The sequence below is a fragment of the Somniosus microcephalus genome, chromosome 24, assembly GCF_052327205.1.
Source record: "Somniosus microcephalus isolate GS21.2 chromosome 24, FLI_Smic_1.0, whole genome shotgun sequence".
Taxonomy (NCBI): Eukaryota; Metazoa; Chordata; class Chondrichthyes; order Squaliformes; family Somniosidae; genus Somniosus; species Somniosus microcephalus.
The window spans coordinates 543,025-568,458 of record NC_141010.1 but is presented as its reverse complement, the minus strand read 5'-3'; the positions used below and the strand labels follow the sequence as shown (position 1 = coordinate 568,458).

The window sequence follows — 25,434 nt, the reverse complement described above, 5'->3', positions numbered from 1 at the left end:
GGGGGGGGAGAGAGGGGGCTATGGGGGGGGGAGAGAGAGGGGGCTATGGGGGGGGACGAGAGAGGGGGCTATGGGGGGCGGGAGAAGAGAGAGGGGGCTATGGGGGGGGTGGGAGAGAGGGGGCTATGGGGGGGAGAGAATGGGGGCTATGGGGGGGGAGAGAGAGGGGGCTATGGGGGGGGAGAGAGAGGGGGGCTATGGGGGGGGAGAGAGAGGGGGCTATGGGGGGGGAGAGAGAGGGGTCTATGGGGGGGGAGAGAGAGGGGGCTATGGGGGGGAGAGAGAGAGGGGGCTATGGGGGGGAGAGAGAGGGGGCTATGGGGGGGGAGAGAGAGAGGGGGGCTATGGGGGGGTGGAGAGAGAGGGGGCTATGGGGGGGGAGAGAGAGGGGGCTATGGGGGGGGAGAGAGAGAGGGGGCTATGGGGGGGGAGAGAGAGGGGGCTATGGGGGGGGAGAGAGAGGGGGCTATGGGGGGGGAGAGAGAGGGGGCTATGGGGGGGGGAGAGAGGGGGCTATGGGGGGGGGAGAGAGAGGGGGCTATGGGGGGGGGGAGAGAGAGGGGGCTATGGGGGGGGGGGAGAGAGGGGGCTATGGGGGGGGGAGAGAGGGGGCTATGGGGGGGGAGAGAGGGGGCTATGGGGGGGAGAGAGAGGGGGCTAGGGGGGGGGAGAGAGGGGGCTAGGGGGGGGAGAGAGGGGGCTGGGGGGGGGAGAGAGGGGGCTATGGGGGGGAGAGAGAGGAGGCTATGGGGGGGGGGGAAGAGAGGGGGCTATGGGGGGGGGGAAGAAGAGGGGGCTATGGGGGGGGGGAAGAGAGGGGGCTATGGGGGGGGGGAAGAGAGGGGGCTATGGGGGGGGGGGAAGAGAGGGGGCTATGGGGGGGGAAGAGAGGGGGCTATGGGGGGGGGAAGAGAGGGGGCTATGGGGGGGGGGGGAAGAGAGGGGGGCTATGGGGGGGGGGGGGGAAGAGAGGGGGGCTATGGGGGGGGGGGGGGAAGAGAGGGGGCTATGGGGGGGGGGGAAAGAGAGGGGGCTATGGGGGGGGGGAGCTCCTGTACAATTCTGATTGTAACCGGACAATGTCTGGAGTCCGGCCGCGGGGTCTCGGACCGAACTCTCTGCTCAGGGAGCCGCCGAGCGGCAGTTCGATGGTCACCGAACCCTGTTGGGCGATTCCAGACCCCGATCCCGGGAGGTCGCGCTTTGCCCAATCACCGCTCTCTGGGATGAAGTGATCATCGTCCCGGAGATCAACTGCTTGGGCCCTAAAGCCTCGGCCCGTGTTAGAAACAGAGCCCCGAACCACAGGCACCTACCTGTCGCCGCGCACCGCCAACAAGGCGAGCTCCGATTGGCCGAGCCGGCACCGCTGTAATGTATTCTGGGAGTTGTAGTCCGGCCCGAGGCCGGGACGGGACCGCAGGCCCAAGGCCCGAGGCCGGGACGGGACCGCAGGCCCGAGGCCGGGACGGGACCGCAGGCCCGAGGCCCGAGGGTGGGCAAAGTCTCCCAGCCCCTACTTGCTTTAAAATCTATCCCCTTTTCTGTTTTTTTCCCAGTTCTGACGAAGGGTTTCGACCTGAAACGTTAACTCTGTTTCTCTCTCCACGGATGTTGCCTGGGCTGCGCTGAGTTTTTCCAGTGTTTTCTGTTATTTTGGGCAAAGTCTCAGTTTTGAGATGGAGTGCAGAATTTCTAAAGCTAATGGAATAGAAGTAGAAGGTTTTAATCAAAATAAATTATGGGAATATATGATCAGAGGAAAGGGGGAATGAAAGAAGCGTCAAGGTTGTGAGATTTTTAATAAACACTTGTAGAAGAGACAAGGAGCTTCAAAAAAATTAAATGAGAAAAATAGGGAAAAGAATAATGATCAACGTTCCAAATAACTGGGAGTTAGTGTTTGAGAGTGGTTTTGTAAGTGAATGCACAAAACATTCAAAACAAAATTGGAAATTTAGAAGCATTAATAATTATGCAGGGATATGGTTTAACATTGTAACGGCTTAGGTTTGGATAGGCCTAAGAACTTAATATTCCTAGTTACAAGCGTTTTAGCAGAAATGGGGGTGGCAGTGTTAATAAAGGATTCTATCACACAGCTAGAATGTAAAGATGTTGATGGAACTGCATGAAGCCAGAATCCATGTAGAGAGAGCTAAGAAATGTAAACAGGTACAATTCTCTCTCTGCATTGCAGGCCACCAAGCTGGAGACACGATCAAGGTGTGAATCCAGGAAGTTCAGAGAGTTATGCAAGAACAATAGGGCAATAATATTTGGTGATTTTAAATTTCTCTGGATAGCCTAGGATAATAAATAATGAATAAAGAATGGGAACCCCAAGCACCACTGATTTAAAAGGAACGGTGGCGACCAGACAAGGAGAAGGAGAAAGAAAAAGCAAGTGACAGCAAATATGGAGCAAGGAATCAGAGTTAAGTGGTTAATTGATCATTTATCTTAAGTATTAAGAGCATAATATCCTTTAGGTAAACAAATAGACCCAAGAAGCTAAATAGCATAAATAGATCTAAGGGAACAAAATAAACTGGAGGGAACCAACAGTAAACGGATCCAATTTGCATGAAATAAGTATCTGCTGTACGAAAATAAATTAGTAATTAATTACTGATCAAACTAATCCATTAGCTAATTAATACTAGACCTCAAGTGATTCTATTAGTTCTAAATATAAATTACTGCTAATTAACAAAAATAAAGATTGAAATGGCAGTGTGTCGGGACTGTAATATGTGGGAGTTTGTGGACAGGGAGACTGTCCCAGATTGCCACATCTGCAGGAAGTGTCTCTGGCTCGAGACACTCCGGCTCAGAATCTTTGAGCTGGAGTGCGAGTTAGAGACACTCCGACACATAACGGAAGGAGGAGGAATTTCTGGATAGTTTTATCCCGAACACAGTCACACCCCACAAGAAAGCACAGGTTCAACAACAACTTGTATTTATGTAGCGCTTTAATGTAGTAAAACACCCCAAGACACTCCAAGGGAGTGTTAGAAGAAAAAAAATTTGACACCGAGCCACATAAGGAGAAATTAGGGCAGATGACCAAAAGCTTGGTCAAAGAGGTAGGTTTTAAGGAGTGCCTTACAGGAGGAAAGAGAGGCGGAGCGGTTTTGGGAGGGAATTCCAGAGCTAAGGGCCTAGGCAGCTAAAGGCACGGCCACCAATGGTTGAGCAATTATAATCAGGGATGCTCGAGGGCAGAATTAGAGGAGCGCAGATATCTCTGGGTGGGGAGAGGTTGTGGGGCTGGAGGAGATTAGAGATAGGGAGGGGCAAGGCCATGGTGGGATTTGAAAACAAGGATGAGAATTTTGAAATAGAGGTGTTGCTTAACCGGGAGCCAATGTAGGTCAGTGGGTGAACGGGACTTGGTGCGAGTTAGGACATGGGCAGCCGAGTTTTGGATGACCTCAAGTTTACGGAGGGTAGAATGTGGGAGGCCAGCCAGGAATGCATTGGAATAGTCAAGTCCAGAGGTAACAAAGGAATGGAGATGAGCTGAGGCGGGGTGGGGACGGGCGATGTTACGGAGGTGGAAGTAAGCGGTCTTCGTTATGCCACAGATATGTGTTCGGAAGCACATTTCAGGGTCAAATATGACACCAAGGTTGTGAACAGTCTAGTTCAGCCTCAGACAGATGCCAGGGAGAGGGATGGAGTCAGTGGCTAGGGAACGGAGTTTGAGCTGGGGACCGAAGACAATGGCTTCAGTTTTCTCACTATTTAATTGGAGAAAATTTCTACTCATTTGGAGACCGTGGAGGGGTCGAGGAAATGGTGGTGAGGTAGAGTTGGGTGTCGTCATCGTACATGTGGAAACTGACGCTGTGTTTTCAGATAATGTCACCGAGGAGCAGCATGTAGCTGAGAAATAGGAGGGGGCTAAGGATAGATGCTTGGACACCAGAGGCAACGATGCAGGAGCAGGAAGAAAAGTCATTTCAGGTTCAGGAAGGGGAAGGTGTGACTGTCAAGGCACCAGATAGCGGGGACTTAAGTCCCATCTAACAGGTTATGATGTACTGGTTACCTGTGAGGACAAGGAGAAAGACTGCGGTGAGGACAGCCACAATGCAGACCAAGACACCATGGCTCAGAAGGTTGTCCGGGGCGGGGGTGGGAAAGAGCAGAATAGAAATGTGGTAGTGATGGGGGATTCTATAATCAGGCGGCTAGTTAGCCTTTTGAAAGTCCATATACACATCAACTGCACTGCCCTCATCAACACTCTCCGTTACTTCATCAAATAACTCAAACAAGTTAATGAACCACGATTTGCCTTTAACAAATCTATGCTGGCTTTCATTTATTAACACACATTTTTCTAACTGCCAATTAATTTTGTACCGGATTATTGAAGTTTCCCCACCACCGATGTTATCTGACTGGCCTGTAATTGTCAGGTTTATACCTCTCCCCTTTTTTGAACAGGGGTGTAACATTTGCAATCCTCCAGTCCTCTGGCACCACCTCCACATCCAAGGAGGACTGGAAGATTGTGGCCAGAGCTTCCACAATTTAAATCCCTCAACCGGACGGACCACCCGGCATCGACCTCGGCCACGGCAACGGCACACCCAGCCCAGTCAACCCTGCAAAGTCTTCCTCACCAACATCTGGGGACTTGTGCCAAAATTGGGAGAGCTGTCCCACAGACTAGTCAAGCAACAGCCTCACATAGTCACACTCACAGAATCATACCCTTCAGCCAATGTCCCAAACTCCTCCATCACCATCCCTGGGCATGTCCTGTCCCACCGGCAGGACAGACCCACCAGGGGTGGCGGCACAGTGGTATACCGTCGGGAAGGAGTGGCCCTGGGAGTCCTCAACATTGACTCCGGACCCCATGAAATCTCATAGCTTCAGGTCAAGCATGGGCAAGGAAACCTCCTGCTGATTACCACCTACCGCCCTCCCTCAGCTGATGAATCAGTACTCCTCCATGTTGAACACCACTTGGAAGAAGCACTGAGAGTAGCAAGGGCACAGAATGTACTCTGGGTGGGGGACTTAAATGTTCATCACCAAGAGTGGCTCAGTAGCACCACTACTGACCGAGCCCTGAAGGACATAACTGCCAATCTGGGCCTGCGACAGTTGGAGAGAACCAACACGAGGGAAAAACCTACTTGACCTCGTTCTTGCCAATCTACCTGGCGCGGATGCATCTGTCCATGACAGTATTGGTAGCAGTGACCACCGCACAGTCATTGTGGAGATGAAGTCCCGTCTTCACACTGAGGACACCCTCCATCGTGTTGTGTGGCACGACCACCGTGCTAAATGTGATAGATTCAGAACAGATCTAGCAGCTCAAAACTGAGCATCCATGAGGTGCTGCAGGCCATCATCAGCAGCAGAATTGTATTCCACCACAATCTGTAACCTCATGGCCCGGCATATCCCTCACTCTACCATTACCATCAAGCCACCCTGGTTCAATAAGGAGTGTAGAAGAGCATGCCAGGAGCAGCACCAGGCGTACCTAAAATGATGTGCCAACCTGGGGAAGCTGCAACACAGGACTACATGCATGCTAAAAAGCGGAAGCAGCATGCTATAGACTGGGCTAAGCGATCCCACAATCAACGGATCAGATCAAGTCGTGAATGGGGATGGACCATTAAACAACTAACGGGAGGAGGAGGCTCCATGAATATCCCCATCCTCAATGATGGTGGAGCCCAGCACGTGAATGCAAAAGACAAGGCTGAAGCGTTTGCAACCATCTTCAGCCACAAGTGCCGAGTGGATGATCCATATCGGCCTCCTCCCGAGGTCCCCACCATCACAGAAGCCAGTCTTCAGCCAATTCGATTCACTCCACGTGATATCAAGAAACGGCTCAGCGCACTGGATACAGCAAAGGCTATGGGCCTCGACAACATCCCGGCTGTCGTGCTGAAGACTTGTGCTCCAGAACTAGCCGTGCCTCTAGCCAAGCTGTTCCAGTACAGCTACAACACTGGCATCTATCCGACAATGTGGAAAACTGCCCAGGTATGTCCTGTCCACAAAAAGCAGGACAAATCCAATCTGACCAATTACCGCCCCATCAGTCTACTCTCAATCATCAGCAAAGTGATGGAAGGTGTCATCGACAGTGCTATCAAGCGGCACTTACTCACCAATAACCTGCTCACCGATGCCCAGTTTGGGTTCCGCCAAGACCACTCGGCTCCCGACCTCATTACAGTCTTGGTCCAAACATGGACAAAGGCGCTGAATTCCAGAGATGAGGCGAGAGTGACTGCTCTTGACATCATGGCAGCAGTTGACCGAGTGTGCCATCAAGGAGCCCTAGTGAAATTGAAGTCAATGGGAATCGGGGGAAAACTCTCCACTGGCTGGTGTCATACCTAGCACAAAGGAAGATGGCTGTGGTACAATAGCAAAATACTGCGGATGCTGGAAGTACTCAGCAGGCCAGGCAGCAACCGTGGAGCGAGAAACAGAGTTAACGTTTCAGGTCTGGAAAAAGCTGGAGATGTAACAGATATTAAGCAGGTGCCGAGACAGGGGAGGGTTTAGGAGGGAAGGAATTGAAGGTCAATCATCACAGCCCCAGGACATCGCTGCATGAGTTCCTCAGTGCAGTGTCCTAGGCCCAACCATCTTCAGCTGTTTCATCAATGACCTTCCCTCCAACATAAGGTCAGAAATGAGGATGTTCGCTGATGACTGTACAGTGTTCAGTGCCATTCACAACTCCTCAGATAATGAAGCAGTCCATGCCCACATGCAACAAGACCTGGACGATGTTCAGGCTTGGGCTGATAAGTGGCAGGTAACATTTGCGCCACAGAAGTGCCAGGCAATGACTATCTCCAACAAGCGAGAGTCTAACCACCGCCCCTTGACATTCAATGGCATTACCATCGCCGAATCCCCCACCATCAACATCCTGGGGGTCACCATTGATCAGAAACTTAACTGGACCAGCCACATAAATACTGTGGCAACAAGAGCAGGTCAGAGGCTAGGTATTCTGCGGCGAGTGTCTTTCCTCCGGACTCCCCAAAGCCTTTCCACCATCTACAAGGCACAAGTAAGGAGTGTGATGGAATACACTCCACTTGCCTGGATGAGTGCAGCTCCAACAACACTCAAGAAGCTCGACACCATCCAGGACAAAGCAGCCCACTTGATTGGCAACCCATCTACCACCTTAAACATTCACTCCATCCATCATCAGTGTGTACCATCTACAAGATGCACTGCAGCAACTTGCCAAGGCTTCTTCGGCAGCACCTCCCAAACCCGTGCCCTCTTCCACCTAGAAGGACAAGGGCAGCAGGCGCATGGGAACACCACCACCTCCAAGTTACACACCATCCTGACTTAGAAGTATATCGCCGATCCTTCATCGTCGCAGGGTCGAAATCCTGGAACTCCCTACCTAACAGCACTGGGAGTACGTTCACCACACGGACTGCAGCGTTTCAAGGCGGCGGCTCACCACCACCTTCTCAAGGGCAATTAGCTATGGGCAATAAATGCTGGCCTTGCCAGCGACACCCACATCCCATAAAAATGAATTTAAAAAAAAACAACCTGGGATGTATCCTATCCAGACTGGATGACTTCTATTTTGAGTACTGCCAACCTTTTAAGACCATCCTCTTTATTTTTATCTTATCCAATATCGCTATTGCCTCCTCCTTTACTGCTACATTGGCAGCATCCTCTTCTCTAGTGAAGACAGATGCAAACTACTCGTTTAGTAGCTCAGCCATACCCTCTGCTTCCACAAGATTTCCTTTTCAGTCCCTAATCCACCCACCCTTCCTTTGACTGCCCTTTTACAATTTATTATGTTTATAAAAGACTTGTGTTCCCTTTTATGTTAACCGATAATCTATTCCCAAGCGCACTCTCTGCCACTCATTTCCTTTTCCAGTTCATAGAATCAAAGAAACTTACAGAACAGAAGGAGGCTATTCGGCCCTTCGTGCCTGAGCTGGCTCTTTGAAAGAGCAGTCGTGCTTAGTCCCACACCCCTGCTTTTTGTCCATAACCCGGTCAGTTCCTCATCCCCAAGTACCTGACCAACTCCCTTTTAAAATTATTTATGGAATCAGCTTCCACCACCTTTTCAGGTAGAGCATTCCAGATCCCGACAACTCGGGGCAGGGGGGGGGGGCAGAGAATTCCTCATCTCCCTTCTAGATCTTTTGCCAATAATTTTGAATCTATGACCTCTGGTTATTGACACACTCACCAAAAGGAATAGTTTTTCTCTACTCCATCAAAACCTCTCATCATCTCAAAAACCTCTATTAGGTCACCCTTAACCTTCTCTGTTCCAAGGAGAACAGTCCTAACTTTTCCAACCTCTCCTCATAACTGAAGTCCCTCATCTTTAATAATGTCCTGATAAACCTCCTCTGTACCCTTTCTAAGGTCTTTACATCTTTCCTGAAGAGTGGTTTCCACAATTGTTGACAATACTCCTGCACCATTACCTCTGGTGATCCCTGAGGGTCTATTGTTGGCCCCCTTTTATTTCTCATGGCACCTCTCGGCAACATCATCCTAAAACACAATGTCATGTACCACATGCATGCTGATGACACCCAGCTCTACCTCACCACTAATGTTCCCTTTAAGCTGTGGGGCTGCGCAGCACTCTGGCGTTCCCGCACAGCCGACTCACTGGCTTTTAAAGGGAAAAAATCACGCATGCACGGAATTTTGAATGGGCTGCACGGCTCAAAAAACTAGAGACAACATTGCTCACCACCACCTTTCTTGACCCCTCCACTGTCTCTAAATTGTCAGACTGCTTGTCCGACATCCAGTACTAGATCAGCAGAAATTTCCTCCAACTAAATATTGGGAGGACCAAAGCTATTGGCCCAGTAATTCCGGGCCCAACGCGTGAGTATGGACGGGATACTCACGCGTGGGCCCGATGGAAGTGCCGGTTTTCAGCATGCACAGCGCATGCGCGGAAAACCGGCATTTCCTGTCCTCTGAACCAAGGGGTTCAGAGGACGAACGCGTGCGTGCAGGAGTCTGCACGTGCGCGCTGAAATTCCTTTTTTTTCCCCACAGGTTTGCGCGTGTGTAAGGGCCTCCTTTTTACGAATGTAAAAAGGAGACATAAGGACTTCATTCTTTAAGGTAAGTGGTCTATTACTTAAAATTATAACATTTTTTCCACAGCTTTATTGTTTTTAAGGACTTTACAGTAAGGTAAGTGTAGTTTTAGACCCGATTTTAAAAAAAATTATTTTTTTCAAAAATTTGATTAATTGTTTAAAATAGTTTACAAAAAGTTATTTATAGTTTATTTAATTATTGGGATGTTTTTAAAATTTTTAATTTAAAGTTAAACTAGTCTTTTGGGTGCCCGTACTTTTCATGAGTTTGACAGTTCTTACTATCAAACTCATGAATGAAGTTTCCCCTCCCCTGATTGGCTGCACAGTGCTCACCTGATCCCAGCCGGCACATAGAACAAACTACGCCGCTGGATCAGGTAAGCACAGCGCGCCGACATCTGAACCGGGCCAGTGACAGGAATTCCAAGCAGGTGAGTGCACATCGGGGGCATGCACGCCGAACCTAATTTCTGGGCCATTGTCTTCAGTCCCCAGCACAAATTCCATTCCCTAGCCACCAACTCCATCCCTTTCCCTGTCTGAAGCTGAACCAGACTGTTCACAACCTTGGTGTTATATTTGACCCCGAGATGAGTTTCAAACCACATATCTGCACCATCACTAAGACTGCGTATTTCCACCTCCGTAAGATCGCTCAACTCCAGCCCTGCCTCAGCCCATCTGCTGCTGAAACCCTCATCCGTGCCTTTGTTACCTCTAGACTTGACTATTCCAATGCACTCCTGGCTGGCCTCCCATGTTCTACCCTCCATAAACTTGACGTTATCCAAAACTCTGCTGCCAAGTCCCGACCACCCATCACCCCTGAGCCCGCTGACCTACATTGGCTCCTGATAAAGCAATGCCTCGATTTAAAAATCATTCGTGTTTTCAATTTCCACCAAAGCCTTGCCCCTCCCTATCTCTAATCTCCTCCAGCCCTACAACTCAGATATCTGCACTCCTCCAATTCTGGCCTCTTGAGCATCCCTGATTTTAAATCGCTCCACCATTGGCAGCCAAGCCTTCAGCTACCAAGGCCCTAAGCTCTGGAATTCCCACCTTAAACCTCTCTTTCCTCCTTTAAGATGCTCCTTAAAACCTACCTCTCATCTGTCCTAATATCTCATGTGGCTCAATGTCAAATTTTGTTTGATAATGCTCCTGTGAAGTGCCTTGGGATGTTTTTCTACGTTAAAGGTGCTGCAGCGGGGGCCTAACCAGTGACTTAGGAAGTTCTATCATGCTCTCTTAGCTTTTATGTTTTATGCCTCTATTTATAAACCCAAGTGATTTTTTTAAACCACCGTTATCAACTTGCCCTGCCACCTTTAAGGATTTGTGTCCAAAGTCCTTGAATGTGCTGTCGTCTCCCAAATCTGTGCCCATCTTTCCCGGAACTCCATGTTTGAATCCCTCCAATCAGGTTTCCGCCCCTGCTACAATACTGAAACGACATCCTCTGTGACTGTGGTAAATTATCCCTCCTCATCTTCGACCTGTCTGCAGCCTTCGATGCGTTGACCACGGCGCTCTCCTCCACCACCCAGCTGAGTGGGACTGCATTCACCTGGTTCCATTCTTATCTATCCAGTCGTAGCCAGAGAATCACCTGCAATGTCTTCTCTTCCTGCTCCGTTACCTCTGGTGCCCGAAGGATCTATCCTTGTCCCCCTCTTATTTCTCATCTACATGCTGCTCCCTCAGCGACATCATCCGACAAGACAACTTCAGGTTCCACATGTACACGGACGGCACCCAGCTCTACCTCACCACCACCTCTCTCGACTCCTCCATTGTCTTTAAATTCAGACTGCTTGTCCGACATCCAATACTGGACAAGCAGAAATTTCCTCCTCCAAATAAATATTGGAAAGACCGAAGCCATTGCCTTCGCTCCCTGCCACAAACCATTCCCTAGCCATTGACTCCATCCCTCTCCCGGGAAACTGAACTAGACTGTTTGCAACCTTGGTGTCGTATTTTACCCTGAAATGAGACGACCACATATCCACGCCAATACTAAGACCGCCTACTTTCACCTCCGTAACATCGCCCGTATTCGTCCCTGCCTCAGCTTATCTGCTGCTGAAACCCTCATCCATGCCTTTGTTACCTTTAGACTTGACTATTCCAATGCACTCCCGGCTGGCCTCCCATCTTCCACCCTCCATAAACTTAAGCTTATCCAAAACTCTGCCACCCGTGTCCTGACTCGCACCAAGCCCCGTTCACACATCACCCCTATGCTCGCTGACCTACATTGGCTCCTCGTTAATCAACACCTGGATTTTAAACTTCATCCTTGTTTTCAAATCCCTCAATGGCCTCGCCCCTCCCTATCTCTAACCTCCTCCAGCCCTACGACCCTCCAAGATATCAGTGCTCCTCCAATTCTGGCCTCTTGCACATCCCCAATTTTAATCGCTCTTCCATTGGCGGTCATGCCGTCAGCTGCCAAGGCACTAAGCTCTGGAATTCCCTCCGTAAATCTCTGCCTCTCTAGCTCTCATTCCTCCTTTAAGAAACTCCTTAAAACCTACCTCTTTGACCAAGATTTTGGTCATCTGCCCTCATATCCCCTTATGTGGCTCAGCTTTTGTTTGATAACATTCCTGTGAAGCGTCTTGGGACGTTTTACTACGTTAATGGCACTATATAAATACTAGTTGATGTGTCCACTGAATTCTGAATAACAAATCACTTTACCCAAGGTGAAAGTCTAAAAAATAATACATATGAAGTAGTTAAATCTACTTATAAGAATTTCTCCCAATGGCTCAGCTGGTTAAGGCACAGAATCATATGCACAGAAGGCAGCCATTTGGCCCATCGTGCCTGTGCCAGTTCTTTAAAAGAGCTATCCAATTAGTCCCACTCCCCTTCTCTTTTCCTATAGCCCTGAAATTTTTTCCTGTTCAAGTATATATACAATTTCTTGTTACCCCTTTAATCCCATGGGCTTCAATTTTGCGGCACATTATGAACGTTTATATACAGATTAACTGCACTAACTTCATCAACCTTCTGCATTATTTAATCAAAGAACTGCCCATACAGTTCCAAAAAGTCCCTGGTCAATCCCATTTAACGTTGAGTTAATTGATCTCAGTTAGATGGCACTGAGTGTGCTATAATTGACCTATGGAGCCCAAGTTAGGTAAAGGGAGAAAGCACAATCCAGCTGGTGTTTCCATCCTGATCGCTGTCTAGTGCTCTTGGGCTTGATTTTAACTCCCGGGTGGGAATGTAGCGGAATGAGCAGCGTGTCCGGGAGCAGCAGGTGCAATCGGCCCAGCCTCATTAATGTGCCAATTGCCAACCGAAACAGCCATGAAGTTGGCGGGAAGTGGCTGCTAGGCAACCTGGCGTACAATCCCAACACATGGTCAATGGATCAGTGGAACTTAGCAGGGGAATTGCAATCTGGGGAGAGGGAGAAGGCTGGGAAAGGGAGAAGGCTGGGACAGAGGAGGCTCAATATTTCCCTGCAGGGCTCGGAGCAGCACTCCTGCTCCTGCCTGCTGTTCCCGGCAGGTTTGGCCTGGTGGAGAAACCATCACTGCCTCCCCCACCCAGGTTAAAATGGCAGATTGCACCCAGATTACATCATCGGAGCCCGATTTGCATATTTGAAGACGACTTGCCAGCTTCGGTCAGGTGTCCTTGCAAATTGAAATTGCAGTCGGCCAGATCAGGTGGGAAAGGATTGGGTAAATGCCCAGCTCCATTTTAATTGCTCCCGCATGGTTAAAATCAAGGCACTCCTCCTTGAAGTTGTGCAAGTGCAGTCATCAGGTAAGCTCAGGATTGGGTGATGCCTTGAAAGTTCCCATAGGCCCATCGTGCCTGTGCCCGTTCTGTGAAAGAGTTCTCCAATTAGTCCCACTTCCTGATCTTTCCCCATAGCCCTGCACATTTTTCTTTTTAAATAAGGATGCAATTCCCTTTTGAAAGTTACTATTGAATCTGTTTCTACCATCCTTTCAGGCAGTACATTATAGATCGTAACATGTCGCTGAGTAAAAAAAATTCTCATCTCCCCACGGTGCTTTTTTGCCAATTATTTTAAATCTGTGCCAACACTCGCACATGAAGAATGGCCTCTTAGGGCAGGTAGTGAAAGTCACTACGGATTTATCCCATCATGGAGTCGATACATTCAGGAGAGAAGTAAAAGGAAGGAGGGGAAAAAAATCAAACTAAAACTATACATTATTATAATAAACTGGTTTTATGGCCCATTTGTGTCACTATTGGAAACAAACCATTTCCAATAGCAGAGCATCTTTTTGAGGTCAATACAACAACAAATTAACGGCACTTTAGTATTACTGTCACGGATGAGCTACTTAGACATTACTAAAGTCTATAGAGAGTTTAACAATTAGACTAAATACCATGACACCGATTACAAAGAATTGTAGGTGTGTGAGCAATTCCATCACACATCAAACTTCATATGGTGTCTACACCTGAGCATTACATTTTTTCAAAACACTACAGGAAAAGAATAAAGTCACAAACGCTTTCCGCATTACCTTAGTTGGATAATTATTTAGATAAAATAGGACAAAAAGAAAGCAATACAATATCAAATGTAAGAGATAAAGAAAATCTTACAATTTAGGCAACATATGCCAGAAATATCCTTGGAGATGATTGAGTTCGGCAGTTGTGCAGCGTAATCGGGCTTTCAAACACAGATCTGGTAAAAGCAGCTCCGGGAAATATATTTTCAACATTTAGGGACCACTAATGCAAAAATTCCCACGGTTTAAAATGGCCAAAACATGCAAAGTTATCTGACAGTTAAAACCAGATCATTAGAAACTTAATATTGGGAAAATTAGGCTAAAGTCTTGTTTCTTATGGCTGATGGCATTGGCAAGTAGCCGATCAATTTTTTTTAAGTGTATCCTTTACTTCATCATAGGAATAACCTATAATAACTTTATATAGCATATTGCAGACCAACTGAAGAGGCTACTCCTCTTTAAAGTTAAACCAAACTAAACATGACTACATATCAATGTTGAATTCATCATTAATTAAATCGTTTCATTGCCTGGGGATAATATTTCAGGAACAATTTTTTTGCAATCTCAAAGGTATTTCCCACTGGTTTGTCTGGATATTTTACTTTGTTTACGATAAAATTTTGTTCCACTTGAAAGACAATTTGGTCGAAGTGGGCTTGATTGAACGGAACGCTCATCTCGAGACACTTAATAAGTGTTGACACAAAGAGATCCCAACGCAGTGTATAATAGTCATTAACCAAACCACCCCACTGCTTGTTGGCATAGTCCAAAAGATTTCCACCTGGCCCCCAAAGAGTAATTTGACTACGAGCATTGAATTCATATAGGTCTGCTTCTTTTTCATTTGTCGCCAAGGACCTAGCTGTTTCTAACCAATGGCCCAATAAAAAGTGTCTGTCACTGGACAAGAGATTGTCGAGCTCAGGTAGTAGGTTATGCACCAAGACATTTCCTGAAGTCTGCAGCCCCACAATGGAATATTTTAAATATGCATTCTTGAGATCTTCATAAAATTCTGATACTAAGAGCTGAACAGACTGTCTTGTCACATCAACAAGGTCATATCTGAAGGTCTCACTAGAGAACAGATCAGAAACAGCTGTTTGCATCTGCCTCCATGCTTCATAAACATCACTTTTGTTATACCATAATGAAGTATCCAATTTCAAAGAAGGTTTGTGAACCAATGGACTTCTGTTGTGGTCTGGTCGATAGAAAGTATTATTGTAGACACTTTGGAATAACAGCAGCCATGCAGCTACAGCATGATCATTTTTCTTTCCATACCGTCTCTGTGCATATGACATAACCCACTCTGTGAGGTTTAAAGGCTCTTTGCGCCAGCCAATTTCATTCATTAGCTCATACACAACATCATTCTGTTCAATTCCTTCTGGCGTCACTCCTGTACCCACCATCGTAGAATTTGGAAAATACCTAGCTTCAAAAGGCCCTTTATTGATAGTTTCCACTGTTCCATACATTCCTGTGTTGCCACCAAAATTATGCAACATGCACCATATAAAAGGTTGTCCATAGAAAGACTGTGTGAAGGAATATGCAGGTCTACTGTCAGCAAATAAATCCAGAATAATCATCTTTCCCAACGGCACTCCATGTAACAAGGCTTTGACCTGAGTTGGCTGCCAAAATGAAGGCCTGTTCACAAATAGCCATCCTTGCATAAGCCAAATTGCCAAAGGGTCCACTGTTAGAAAAGAAATATATTCAAACAGTGGAGTTTAATGATGCTGGTTAACAACAATACAGTTTGTGAAGGAGTATTCTTGCTGGTGATAAAAAAATATACTGTATTTCAAAAGTTTTAATTATTTAGCTGAATGGCTATTGCTTATATAATCAACAAAGGGGGCATAAATTTAAAAAAAAATGTTTATAGCCGGCATCACTGATAAGGTCGCAAGAAAAAAAAACTAAGAGGTATCTCTGTATAGAGCACATGCAATTGCCTTTTACTTTGCCAGGACTTTATCTGCAAACCATTTCATTCTCCCACTTTCTCTTTGCAAAATAAATTATCCTTTCCCTTATGCACACTTTCAGGGCACCAAACAGAATTAAACAACAACATGCATTTATGTAATGCTCCTTTTTAGAATGTATAAAATGTTCCAAGGCACTTCAGAGAGGAAGAAGAAAAAAAGATAAGTGGAATAACACAATAGATGAGACATAGTGCAAAAGTTATCATAGAATCATAAAGCATAGGGAAGAGGCCATTTGGCCTGTGCCGGGTCTTTGAAAGAGCTATCCAGTTAGTCTCACTCCCCTGCTCTTTTCCCATAGCCTTCCAATTTTTCCCCCTTCAAGTATTTATCCACTTCCTTCTTGAAAGTTATTATTGAATCTGCTTCCACCACCCTTTCAGACTGTGCATTCAAGATCATATCAATTCACTGTGTTAAAAAAATTCTCATCTCTCCTCTGGTTCTTTTGCCAATTACCTTAAATCTGTGTCCTCTAGTTACCAACCCTCCTGCCACCCTATCTTCTCTATCAAAACTCATCATTTTGAATACCTCTATTAAATCTCCCCTTAACCTTCTCTGCTCTGAGGAGAACAATCCCAGCTTCTCTAGTCTCCCCACATAACTGAAGTCCCTCACCCCAGTAAATCTCTTGTGCACCCTCTCCAAGGCCTTGAATCCTTTCTAGCAAGGATCATTAGGCAATGCACCGTAAAAATATATTCATTTTGTAAATAAAATTATACCTATTTGATGCTACTTTTTGATGTCAGTCCCCAAAAATCAGTCGTTTTCCCATAAGACCAAACAGGGCAGATGCCGGGGGTGTAGAGAAATAGGCAGATGGGTCGGGGGCAAACCGGCATCTGACACTAGATACAGGATTTCAACAGCATATCTAAGAACATAAGAAATAGGAGTAGGTGGTCAGCCGGCCCTTCGAGCCTGCTCTGCCATTCAATGAGATCATAGAAAACATAGAAGATAGGAGCAGGAGTAGGCCATTCGGCCCTTCGAGCCTGCTCCGCCATTCAATGAGATCATGGCTGATCATCCAAATTCAGTACCCTGTCCCTGCCTTCTCCCCATATCCCTTGATCCCTTTAGCCTTAAGAAATATATCCAACTCTTTTTTGAATATATTTAATGAACTGGCCTCCACCGCCCTCTGTGGCAGAGAATTCCACAGGTTCACCACTCTCTGGGAGAAGAAATTCCTCCTCATTTCAGTCCTAAATGGCTTACCCCTTATCCTTAGACTATGACCCCTGGTTCTGGACTCCCCGGCCATCATAAACATCCTTCCTGCATCTAGTCTGTCCAGGCCTGACAGAATTTTATAAGTTTCGATGAGATCCCCTCTCATTCTTCTAAACTCCAGTGAGTATAAGCCCAATCGACACAATCTCTCCTCATACGTCATTCCTGCCATCCCAGGTATCAGCCTGGTGAATCTTCGCTGCACTCCTTCCATGGCAAGAACATCCTTCCATGGCAAGATCATGGCTGATCTTCTGCCTCAACTCCATTCACCAGCCCCATCGCCATATCCCTTGATGCCCTTACAAGTCAGAAATCTATCGACTTCTGTTTTGAATATACCCAATGACTGAGCCTCCACAGCCCTCTGGGGTAGAGAATTCCAAAGATTTACCGCCCTGTGTGTGAAGAAATTTCTTCTCATCTCAGTCCTGAATGGCCTACCCTTTATCCTGAGGCTGTGGCCCCTGGTTCTGGACTCCCCAGCCAAGGGAAACATTCTCCCAGCATCCACCCTATCAAGCCCTGTAATAATTTTGTATGCTTCAATGAGATCCCCTCTCATTCTTCTGAATTCAAGAGACTACAGGCTTAGTTTACTCAATCTCTTCTCATACGACAGCCCCGCCATCCCAGGAATCAATCTCGTGAACCTTCGTTGCACTCCCTCTGTGGCAAGTATATTCTTCCTTAGGTAAGGAGACCAAAATTGTACACAGTACTCCAGGTGTGGTCTCACCAAGGCCCTATATAATTGGAGTAAGACTTCTTTACTCCTGTACTCAAATCCTCTTGTAATGAAGGCCAGCATACCATTTGCCTTCCTAATGGCTTGCTGCACCTGCACATTCACTTTCAATGACTCATGTACAAGGACACCCAGGTCCCTTTGAGCATCTGCATTCCCCAATCTTTCACCATTTAGGAAATACTCTGCCTTTCTGGTTTTTTTTTACCAAAGTGGATAACTTCACATTTATCCACATTATATTGCATCTGTCATGTTCTTGCCCACTCACTGAGCCTGTCGAGATCCCCTTAAAGCCTCATCACATCCTCTTCACAGCTGACACTGCCACTTAGCTTTGTATCAGCAGCAAATTTGGAAATGTTACATTTAGTCCCCTCATCCAAATCATTGGTATAGATTGTGAATAGCTGGGGCCCAAGCACTGATCCTTGCGGTACCCCACTAATCACAGCCTGCCATCCTGAAAAAGACCCGTTTATACCTACTCTGTTTTCTGTCTGTTAACCAATTCTCAATCCATGCTAGTATATTACCCCCAATTCCACGTGCCCTAATTTTGTTCACCAACCTCTTGTGTGGGACCTTATCGAAGGCCTTCTGAAAATCCAAATACACTACATCTACCAGTTCCCCTTTGTCTACTCCACTAGTTACATCCTCAAAGAACTCCAATAGGTTTGTCAAACAGGATTTCCCTTTCAGAAACTACTGATGTGAGGCTAACAGGTCTGTAGTTCCCCATTTTCTCTCTCCCTCCTTTCTTAAATAGCGGGGTTACATTTGCTATCCTCCAATCTGCAGGAACCGTTCCAGAATCTGTAGAATTTTGGAAGATGACAACCAACGTGTCCACTATCCCGATGTCCACCTCTTTCAAAACCCTACGATGTAGGTCATCCGGTCCTTGGGATTTATCGACTTTTAGTCCCATTAATTTTGCTAGTACTGTTTTTTTACTACTGATACTGTAATAATCTCTTTAATTTCCTCATTCTCGCCACACCCTTGGTTTTCTCATATTTCTGGGAGGTTTTTTGTGTCTTCCTCCGTGAAGACAGAAACAAAGTATTTATTTAATTTCTCTGCCATTTCCTCATTCCCCATTATAAATTCTCCCGTCTCTGACTGTAAAGGACCTACATTTACCTTCGCCAATCTTTTCCTTTTCACATACCTATAGACGCTTTTACAATCCGTTTTTTTATTTTTCACTAGTTTGTGCTCATATTCCATTTTCCCTTTATCAATTTCTTGGTCCCCCTTTGCTGATTTCTAAAAAGATCCCAATCCTCAGGCTGACCGCTTTTTCTGGCAACTTTATAAGCTTCCTCTTTTGACTTAATACTAGCTTTAATTTCTTTTGTTAGCCATGGTTGGATCACTTTTCCTTTTCGTTTTTTTTGCCCTAGAGGAATATATGTTTGTTGTAAATTATGCATTATTTCCTTGAATGTTAGCCATTGTATGTCCAACTTCATACCTTTTAGTGTAGTCTCCCAATCCACTATGGCCAACTTGTCCCTCATACCCTTGTAGTTTCCTCTGTTTAGATTGAAGACCTTAGTTTCAGATTGGACTACATCACTCTCAAGCTTAATGTAAAATTCAATCATATTATGGTCACTTGTCCCTAAAGGCCCCTTTACCACAAGATTACTGATTAGCCCTTTCTCATTACACAGTACCAGATCCAGAATAGCCTGTTCCCTGGTTGGTTCCTCCATATACTGATCCAGGAAACCATCTCACATGCATTCCAAGAATTCGTCCTCCACACCATTAGTGGTAATTTGATTTGCCCAGTCAATATGTAGATTAAAATCCCCCATGATTACCGTATTGCCCTTGTTACATGCACTTCTAATTTCTTGATTGATACTGTGCCCTACATTACCACTACTGTTTGGTGGCCTATACACAACTCCCACCAATGTTTTCCGCCTTTTGCTGTTTCTTAGCTCCACCCAAACTGATTCCAGTTCTACATCACGATCTGCTGAGCCAAGATCTTTTATCTCTATCGTACCGATCTCATCCCTTATTAACAGTGCTACGCCGCCTCCTTTTCCTTTTTGTCTGTCCTTCCTAAATGTTGAGTACCCTGGAACATTCAGTTCCCAGCTTTGGTTACCCTGCAACCATGTCTCTGTAATGGCAATTACATCATACCCATTTACTTCTATTTGTGCCATTAATTCATCCACCTTGTTGCGAATGCTACGTGCATTTAGATAAAGTGCCTTCAATTTTGCCTGTTTAATATTTTTCTGCACTTTGACCCTGTTTACTGTTGGCCTTTGTTTCTGCTCCCTACTAGTTTTGCTGACTACTTTTCTAACTTGCACTTCCAGCTTTGTTTCTCTCCTTTCTGGGCCCACACTTAGGTTCCCAGCCCCCTGACAAACTAGTTTAAATCCTTCCCAACAGCAGTAGCAAACCCCCCTGCGAGGATATTGGTCCCGGTTCTGCCAAGGTGTAATCCGTCTAGCTTGTACAGGTCCCACCTTCCCCAGAATCGGTCCCAATGCCTAGAATTCTACAGATGTGAGACTTTTTGGTAGATCATGATGGTGCTGTACAAAACGCTAGTTAGGCCACAGCTGGAATACTGTGTGCAGTTCTGGTCGCTACACTATAGGAAGGATGTGATTGCATTGGAGAGGGTGCAGAGGAGATTCACCAGGATGTTACCTGGGCTGGAGCGCTTCAGCTATGAGGAGAGACTGGACAGGCTAGGGTTGTTTTCCTTGGAGCAGAGAAGGCTGAGGGGGGACTTGATTGAGGTGTACAAAATTATGAGGGGCATAGATAGGGTAGATAGAAAGGAACTTTTCCCCTTAGTAGAGGGGTCAATAACCAGGGGGCATAGTTTCAAGGTAAGGGGCAGGAGGTTTAGAGGGGAATTGAGGAAAAACTTTTTCACCCAGAGGGTGGTTGGAATCTGGAACTCACTGCCTGAAAGGGTGGTAGAGGCAGGAACCCTCACAACATTCAAGAAGCATTTAGATGAGCACTTGAAACGCCATAGCATACAAGGCTACGGACCAAGTGCTGGAAAATGGGATTAGAATGGACAGGGCTTGATGGCCGGCGCGGACACGATGGGCCAAAGGGCCTCTTTCTGTGCTGTATAACTCTATGACTATATCATGTTGCATCCTTAATACATGTAAAATTCAAATAGAAAAACCTTGCATCAAAAGTTGCACTCACTGCTTGAGTTATCATAGAATCATTGAATTTTACAGCACAGGAGGCCATTCGGCTATTTTTATCTATTGGCTCTCTGAATGAGCTTGGTCCCATTCCCCTGCCCTTTCACCATACTTTTTACAGTATATTAAAATTAAAAAAAAAAAATTAACAAATATTTATCAAAAACAATTATGTATTCTACTCCCCACCGTTTCTGACTTGGCGTTACATGTCCTAACAATCCTATGTGTAAAAATATTTCACACTACTCATTGGCCACACAGCGATCGTTGTGACAACTCATCTTCCTCGAGTGCCTGACAGTGACAATTTCTGTGTATATAGTCACTGACATTACAGTGAAAAGCAGGAATATTTGCTTATGATGTACTTATAACACCCATACTAGTGAAGTGTACAAAATCTCATTTCAAGTCACATAATGGATAGCTTAAAAAAGAGCCTTTATTCTGTTTTGTTTATCTAAGTGAATGAACGATGTGACTACTGGATGAGAAAATGTTTCCACTTGTGGGGATGTCCAAAACTAGGGGCCATAAATATAAGATAGTCACTAATAAATCCAAAGTGGCATTCGGGAGAAACTTCTTTACCCAAAGAGTGGTGAGAATGTGGAACACGCTACCATATGGAGTAGCACAGATGCTTTTCAGGGGAAGATAGAAAAGCACACGAGGGAAAAAGGAACAGCAGGATATGCTGATAGGGTTAGATGAAGAGGATGTGAGGAAGCACGTGTGTAGCATTAACACTGGCATAGACCTGGGGGGAGGGGGAACAGGGGCAGATGCGAGGGGAGGGAACCTGTTGGGCCGAATGGCCTGTTTCTGTGCTGTACACTCAATAGGGAATTCAGAAGGAACTTCTTTACCCAGAGAGTGGTGAGAATGTGGAACTCGCTACCACAGGGATTGGTTGAAGCGAATAGTATAGATGCATTTAAGGGGAAGCTAGATAAGCATACGAGGGAGAAAGGAATAGATGGTTATGCTGATAGTTAGATTAGGGAAGACAGGAGGAGGCTCAAGTGGAGCATAAACACCGGCATGGACTGGTTGGGCCGAATGGCCTGTTTCTGTGCTGTATATCCTATGTAATCCTATGATGTAACTATTCATGAATAGTAATTTATTTTATTATACTCATGTACTTTTTAAATCAAAACCAAAAGTACAAGTACAGATACTGTTTTTAGTCGGGACATTCTGGCTTTGGTTATAGTAGAGCAGGGAATTAAATGCATACCAGGGTTTGAGCACCTGAGCTGCAAATCTGAACCTGAGGAAGCCAAGAATTGTTCAACATAAAGACAAAGTCTAACCAGGAGGCATAGGTCTGAAGCTCAGACTAGGGAAGGTGAACACACATTTTAGATTTAATATCCTGTCTTCCCTCCTCTGATTTCTGGGTAGGTGGGGTCAGGACTGGGACGTACAGTCTTCAGCCTCACCCATTTTCATCTCCCTTGGATTTCCTGCCAGCTGATATACAATACGTCACCCCATATACAATGTATTTGACCCATAGCAATGCCGGATGCAAGGGATACCTTTGTGTCTCTGCTGTTCAGCATTGTTTTGGTGATGGGCCAGAAAATTAATTCGTAGATTGATCAATTGCACTGGCCATGGCGCCAGAAACAAAAACGTAATTGTTTTATTACTCTTAAACCAGCAGCTGCTGTCACTGGCAATGCTGTGATGCAACAGACCTCGTGTAAAAAACGTAACCCTAACACTCATCCATGGGGAACTTCCAGTGAATGTGTGGAATAAATTACCCAAGGAGACAGTGGAGATAAATTGTTTTGGTAAATTCAGTAGGTGCTAGGTTGTTTTTGACAGAAAGATGTGATTGAAGATATAAAAGATTAAGTAGAAAATGGTACTTTTTGAACATTGGGGTTGGCCAGATGGAGCACACTGGTCATTTCTGGTCCTGTATATACACTGATTGAAGCAGTAGCTTTTACAAGAATAGGTACAAATGCCTTAAGGTCCAGTCCAGAAATGTAAATAGTTTTCAGGTCTTAGCAGAAGAAACATCTTAAATATATATCAAAAAGGGGAAACCTAGTTGAATAATGCCTTCAGTTTGTAAGAAAAAGATTCTGAAGATAGAGTTTTGAGAATATTACCTTGTGTCATCGACTTGAAGACTGCATTGCTGACAGAGGATAAATATTTAGGGTCTGAGGAGCTTGGGGTCATTTCATTGAATGTATCAGCATTGTAAATATGGTTAGTACCAAATTCTTTAATTAGCTCCAACAGAAAGATCTTGCCTATTTTCTGAAAGAGAGGGGTCTCAAAATCCAACAGATAGGAACAAGAATAAGAACAGTTCAAATGTCCCCAGCTCCCTAGCCTTGTGATGTTTTCTTTAGGAAACAATCTGAAAAATAAAAATAATTGTTTAAAAAAAATAAGCTTTTACTGAAGTGTAAAGACGTTTGGGGTAAATTTTTGTCTTCCCCCACCTGGGCAGTAATCTGGCGAAGCAGATCGCCCCCCCCTCCCCCCTGGTACAACCTACCCGATTTTCATTCCATTGATTACAACGGACAGCTGATCTGCTCCATTGGATTACCACTGAGCGCAAAGACGGAAATGAACCCCTTTAAATCGAAGAAGCAAACATCATGAGAATCAAAGCAGTTGGCCTTTCAGCCCATTGTCTCTGTGCTGGCTCTTTATTAAAACAATCTAAAACTAATCCCACTGCCCCGCCCTGCATTTTCTTCTGGTTCAAATATTTATCTACTTTTTCTCTTAAAGGATGCAGTAGTCTCTGCCTCAAATAATTTCTGTGGCAACTCATTCCATAGTCCAACAACTTGCTGCATAAAGTTCTCCTAATCTCTCTCCTCACTCTGTGATCATTTTAAATTGATATCCTATTATCATTGACCTCAACCAGAGAAAACCTCTTAAATTCCCTGAGCTATCTCTGCTCCAGTGGCAACAGTCCACGTCTCAAGCTTCTCTTCATATCTAGAATTTTTTCCCTGTCATCGTCCTGGTGAATCTACGCTGTATGCACTCTCTGACTTTAATGTGCTTTCTACAATGGGGTCCAAAATTGTAGAATTGTCTCTAACTGGCCTAATCATTATCATTTCTCTTTACTCTTGTATTCAATGTCTCTACTTATAAAACTAATTTATATTGCCTTTTAAGGCTTTATCCACCTGCATTGTACTTTCAGGAATTATGCATTGAAGACCTAGGTGTCTCTATCCTTCCAAACCATCAGCATCTTTCCATTAACTACCATTCCTTATATTTTGTTCCAAAATATATTACCTCACCATTCTCCACATTAAATTGCATTTCTACTTGTCAGCCCATTCTTCAAATCTGTCTATGTCCTCCTGACATTTGTTACAGTCCTTCTTTGTTTGTCAAACCCTTTACTTTTGTGTCAGTAGTGACTTTTCATCTATGTATACCAAGTACAAAAGAGAATCCAGCAATGATCTCTGCATTACTCCACTTCTAACCCTTCTCCAATCTAATCAATATTAATTAGCCCAACCCCTTGTTTTCTGCCTGTTAACCAACATGCTGCTATATTTCCTCTTCTACCATAAGCTAGGTTTTTTTTTGTAACAAGCCTTCTATGATGCACCTTATCAAATGCCTTCTGAAAATCCATGTACACCACATTCATTGCATTCCCTTTACCTATCCAAGTCACTTCAAAAACCTCAATTAAATTTGTCAAACGTGACTTACGTTTAACAAATCTGTGCTGGTTGCCCTTGATTAACCCATGCGTTTCTAAATGCACACTCACTTTATTCCAAATTATGGATTCTAAGGGGGCTATTTTCCCCACTGTAGCGCCAGTAGTTTATGTGCTAAAGAGTCTCCAAGGTAGCCAAGATGGGGTCTTGAGCTGCAACATCTTGGTAAAGGAGTTTAAGTATGCACTAGGACTGGCCGCCCCGAGGATGATTAAGCCTCTGATGACAATTAAATTGGCTCCGAACACTCATTAAAGAGGCTGCACACCAATTTGCTGACTAGTGCAATTAACAACCTCTCATAACAGTGACCAGCTGAACAGGAGTAAAAAGTAGTTGGTGAGAATTGTGAGCGCTACTGAAAGCCATGCTCTGCTTTCACTATTCACTTGCTGATTGGGATCAGCTGACTACACTGCGTTTGAAGAGGACTTTTGATACACATCGGGAGACTTGGTCAAGACTTCACCAACACTCGTCAACATTTTTTTTGGAAATTCTCTGAGGACTTCACCTAAAGAGAATGAGTACTATGCTACTGTACCATATTGGAGATATTATAGGAATCAGCAGAGGAAAGGAAGTGGTTGGTCATGGGGATCTTGCTAGGGGTCCCCCTTGGTCTGGAGGAAGAATGGGAGGAGATGAGGCCAGGTAGAGCAGCACCAGCTGCTGGAGGAGAGAGCGAGAGGAGGAACAGGAGGGCGACGAGGGTTCCAGATTCGTGGTGACTTGCTGCATGCTCCACAATCTGGCAATCATGAAAGACCAGCCATTACCAGCACCA

General features: G+C 45.5%; 2 protein-coding genes across 3 annotated transcripts in view; both read right to left on the bottom strand.

Annotated features, from left to right (window-relative positions):
- The window catches only part of coasy (CoA synthase), a 236,625-nt gene extending 213,500 nt beyond the window's left edge, over positions 1-23,125 (bottom strand). The window contains exon 1 of one of the 2 annotated variants that reach the window (XM_085966033.1): positions 23,037-23,125. The gene's annotated coding sequence lies outside the window, so the exon portion shown is untranslated. Of the gene's footprint in view, positions 1-1,316; positions 1,456-23,036 lie in introns of those variants that run through there. The other variant, XM_085966034.1, reaches the window with a different exon arrangement.
- Positions 13,356-25,434, bottom strand: part of naglu (N-acetylglucosaminidase, alpha) — a 28,852-nt gene continuing 16,773 nt past the window's right edge. The window contains exons 5-6 of the mRNA XM_085966032.1: positions 23,037-23,293; positions 13,356-15,392 (exon numbers count right to left, since the gene is read on the bottom strand). Coding sequence (XP_085822158.1) covers positions 14,188-15,392; positions 23,037-23,293 — 1,462 coding nt within the window. The 3' untranslated portion in view covers positions 13,356-14,187. The remainder of the gene's footprint in view (positions 15,393-23,036; positions 23,294-25,434) is intronic.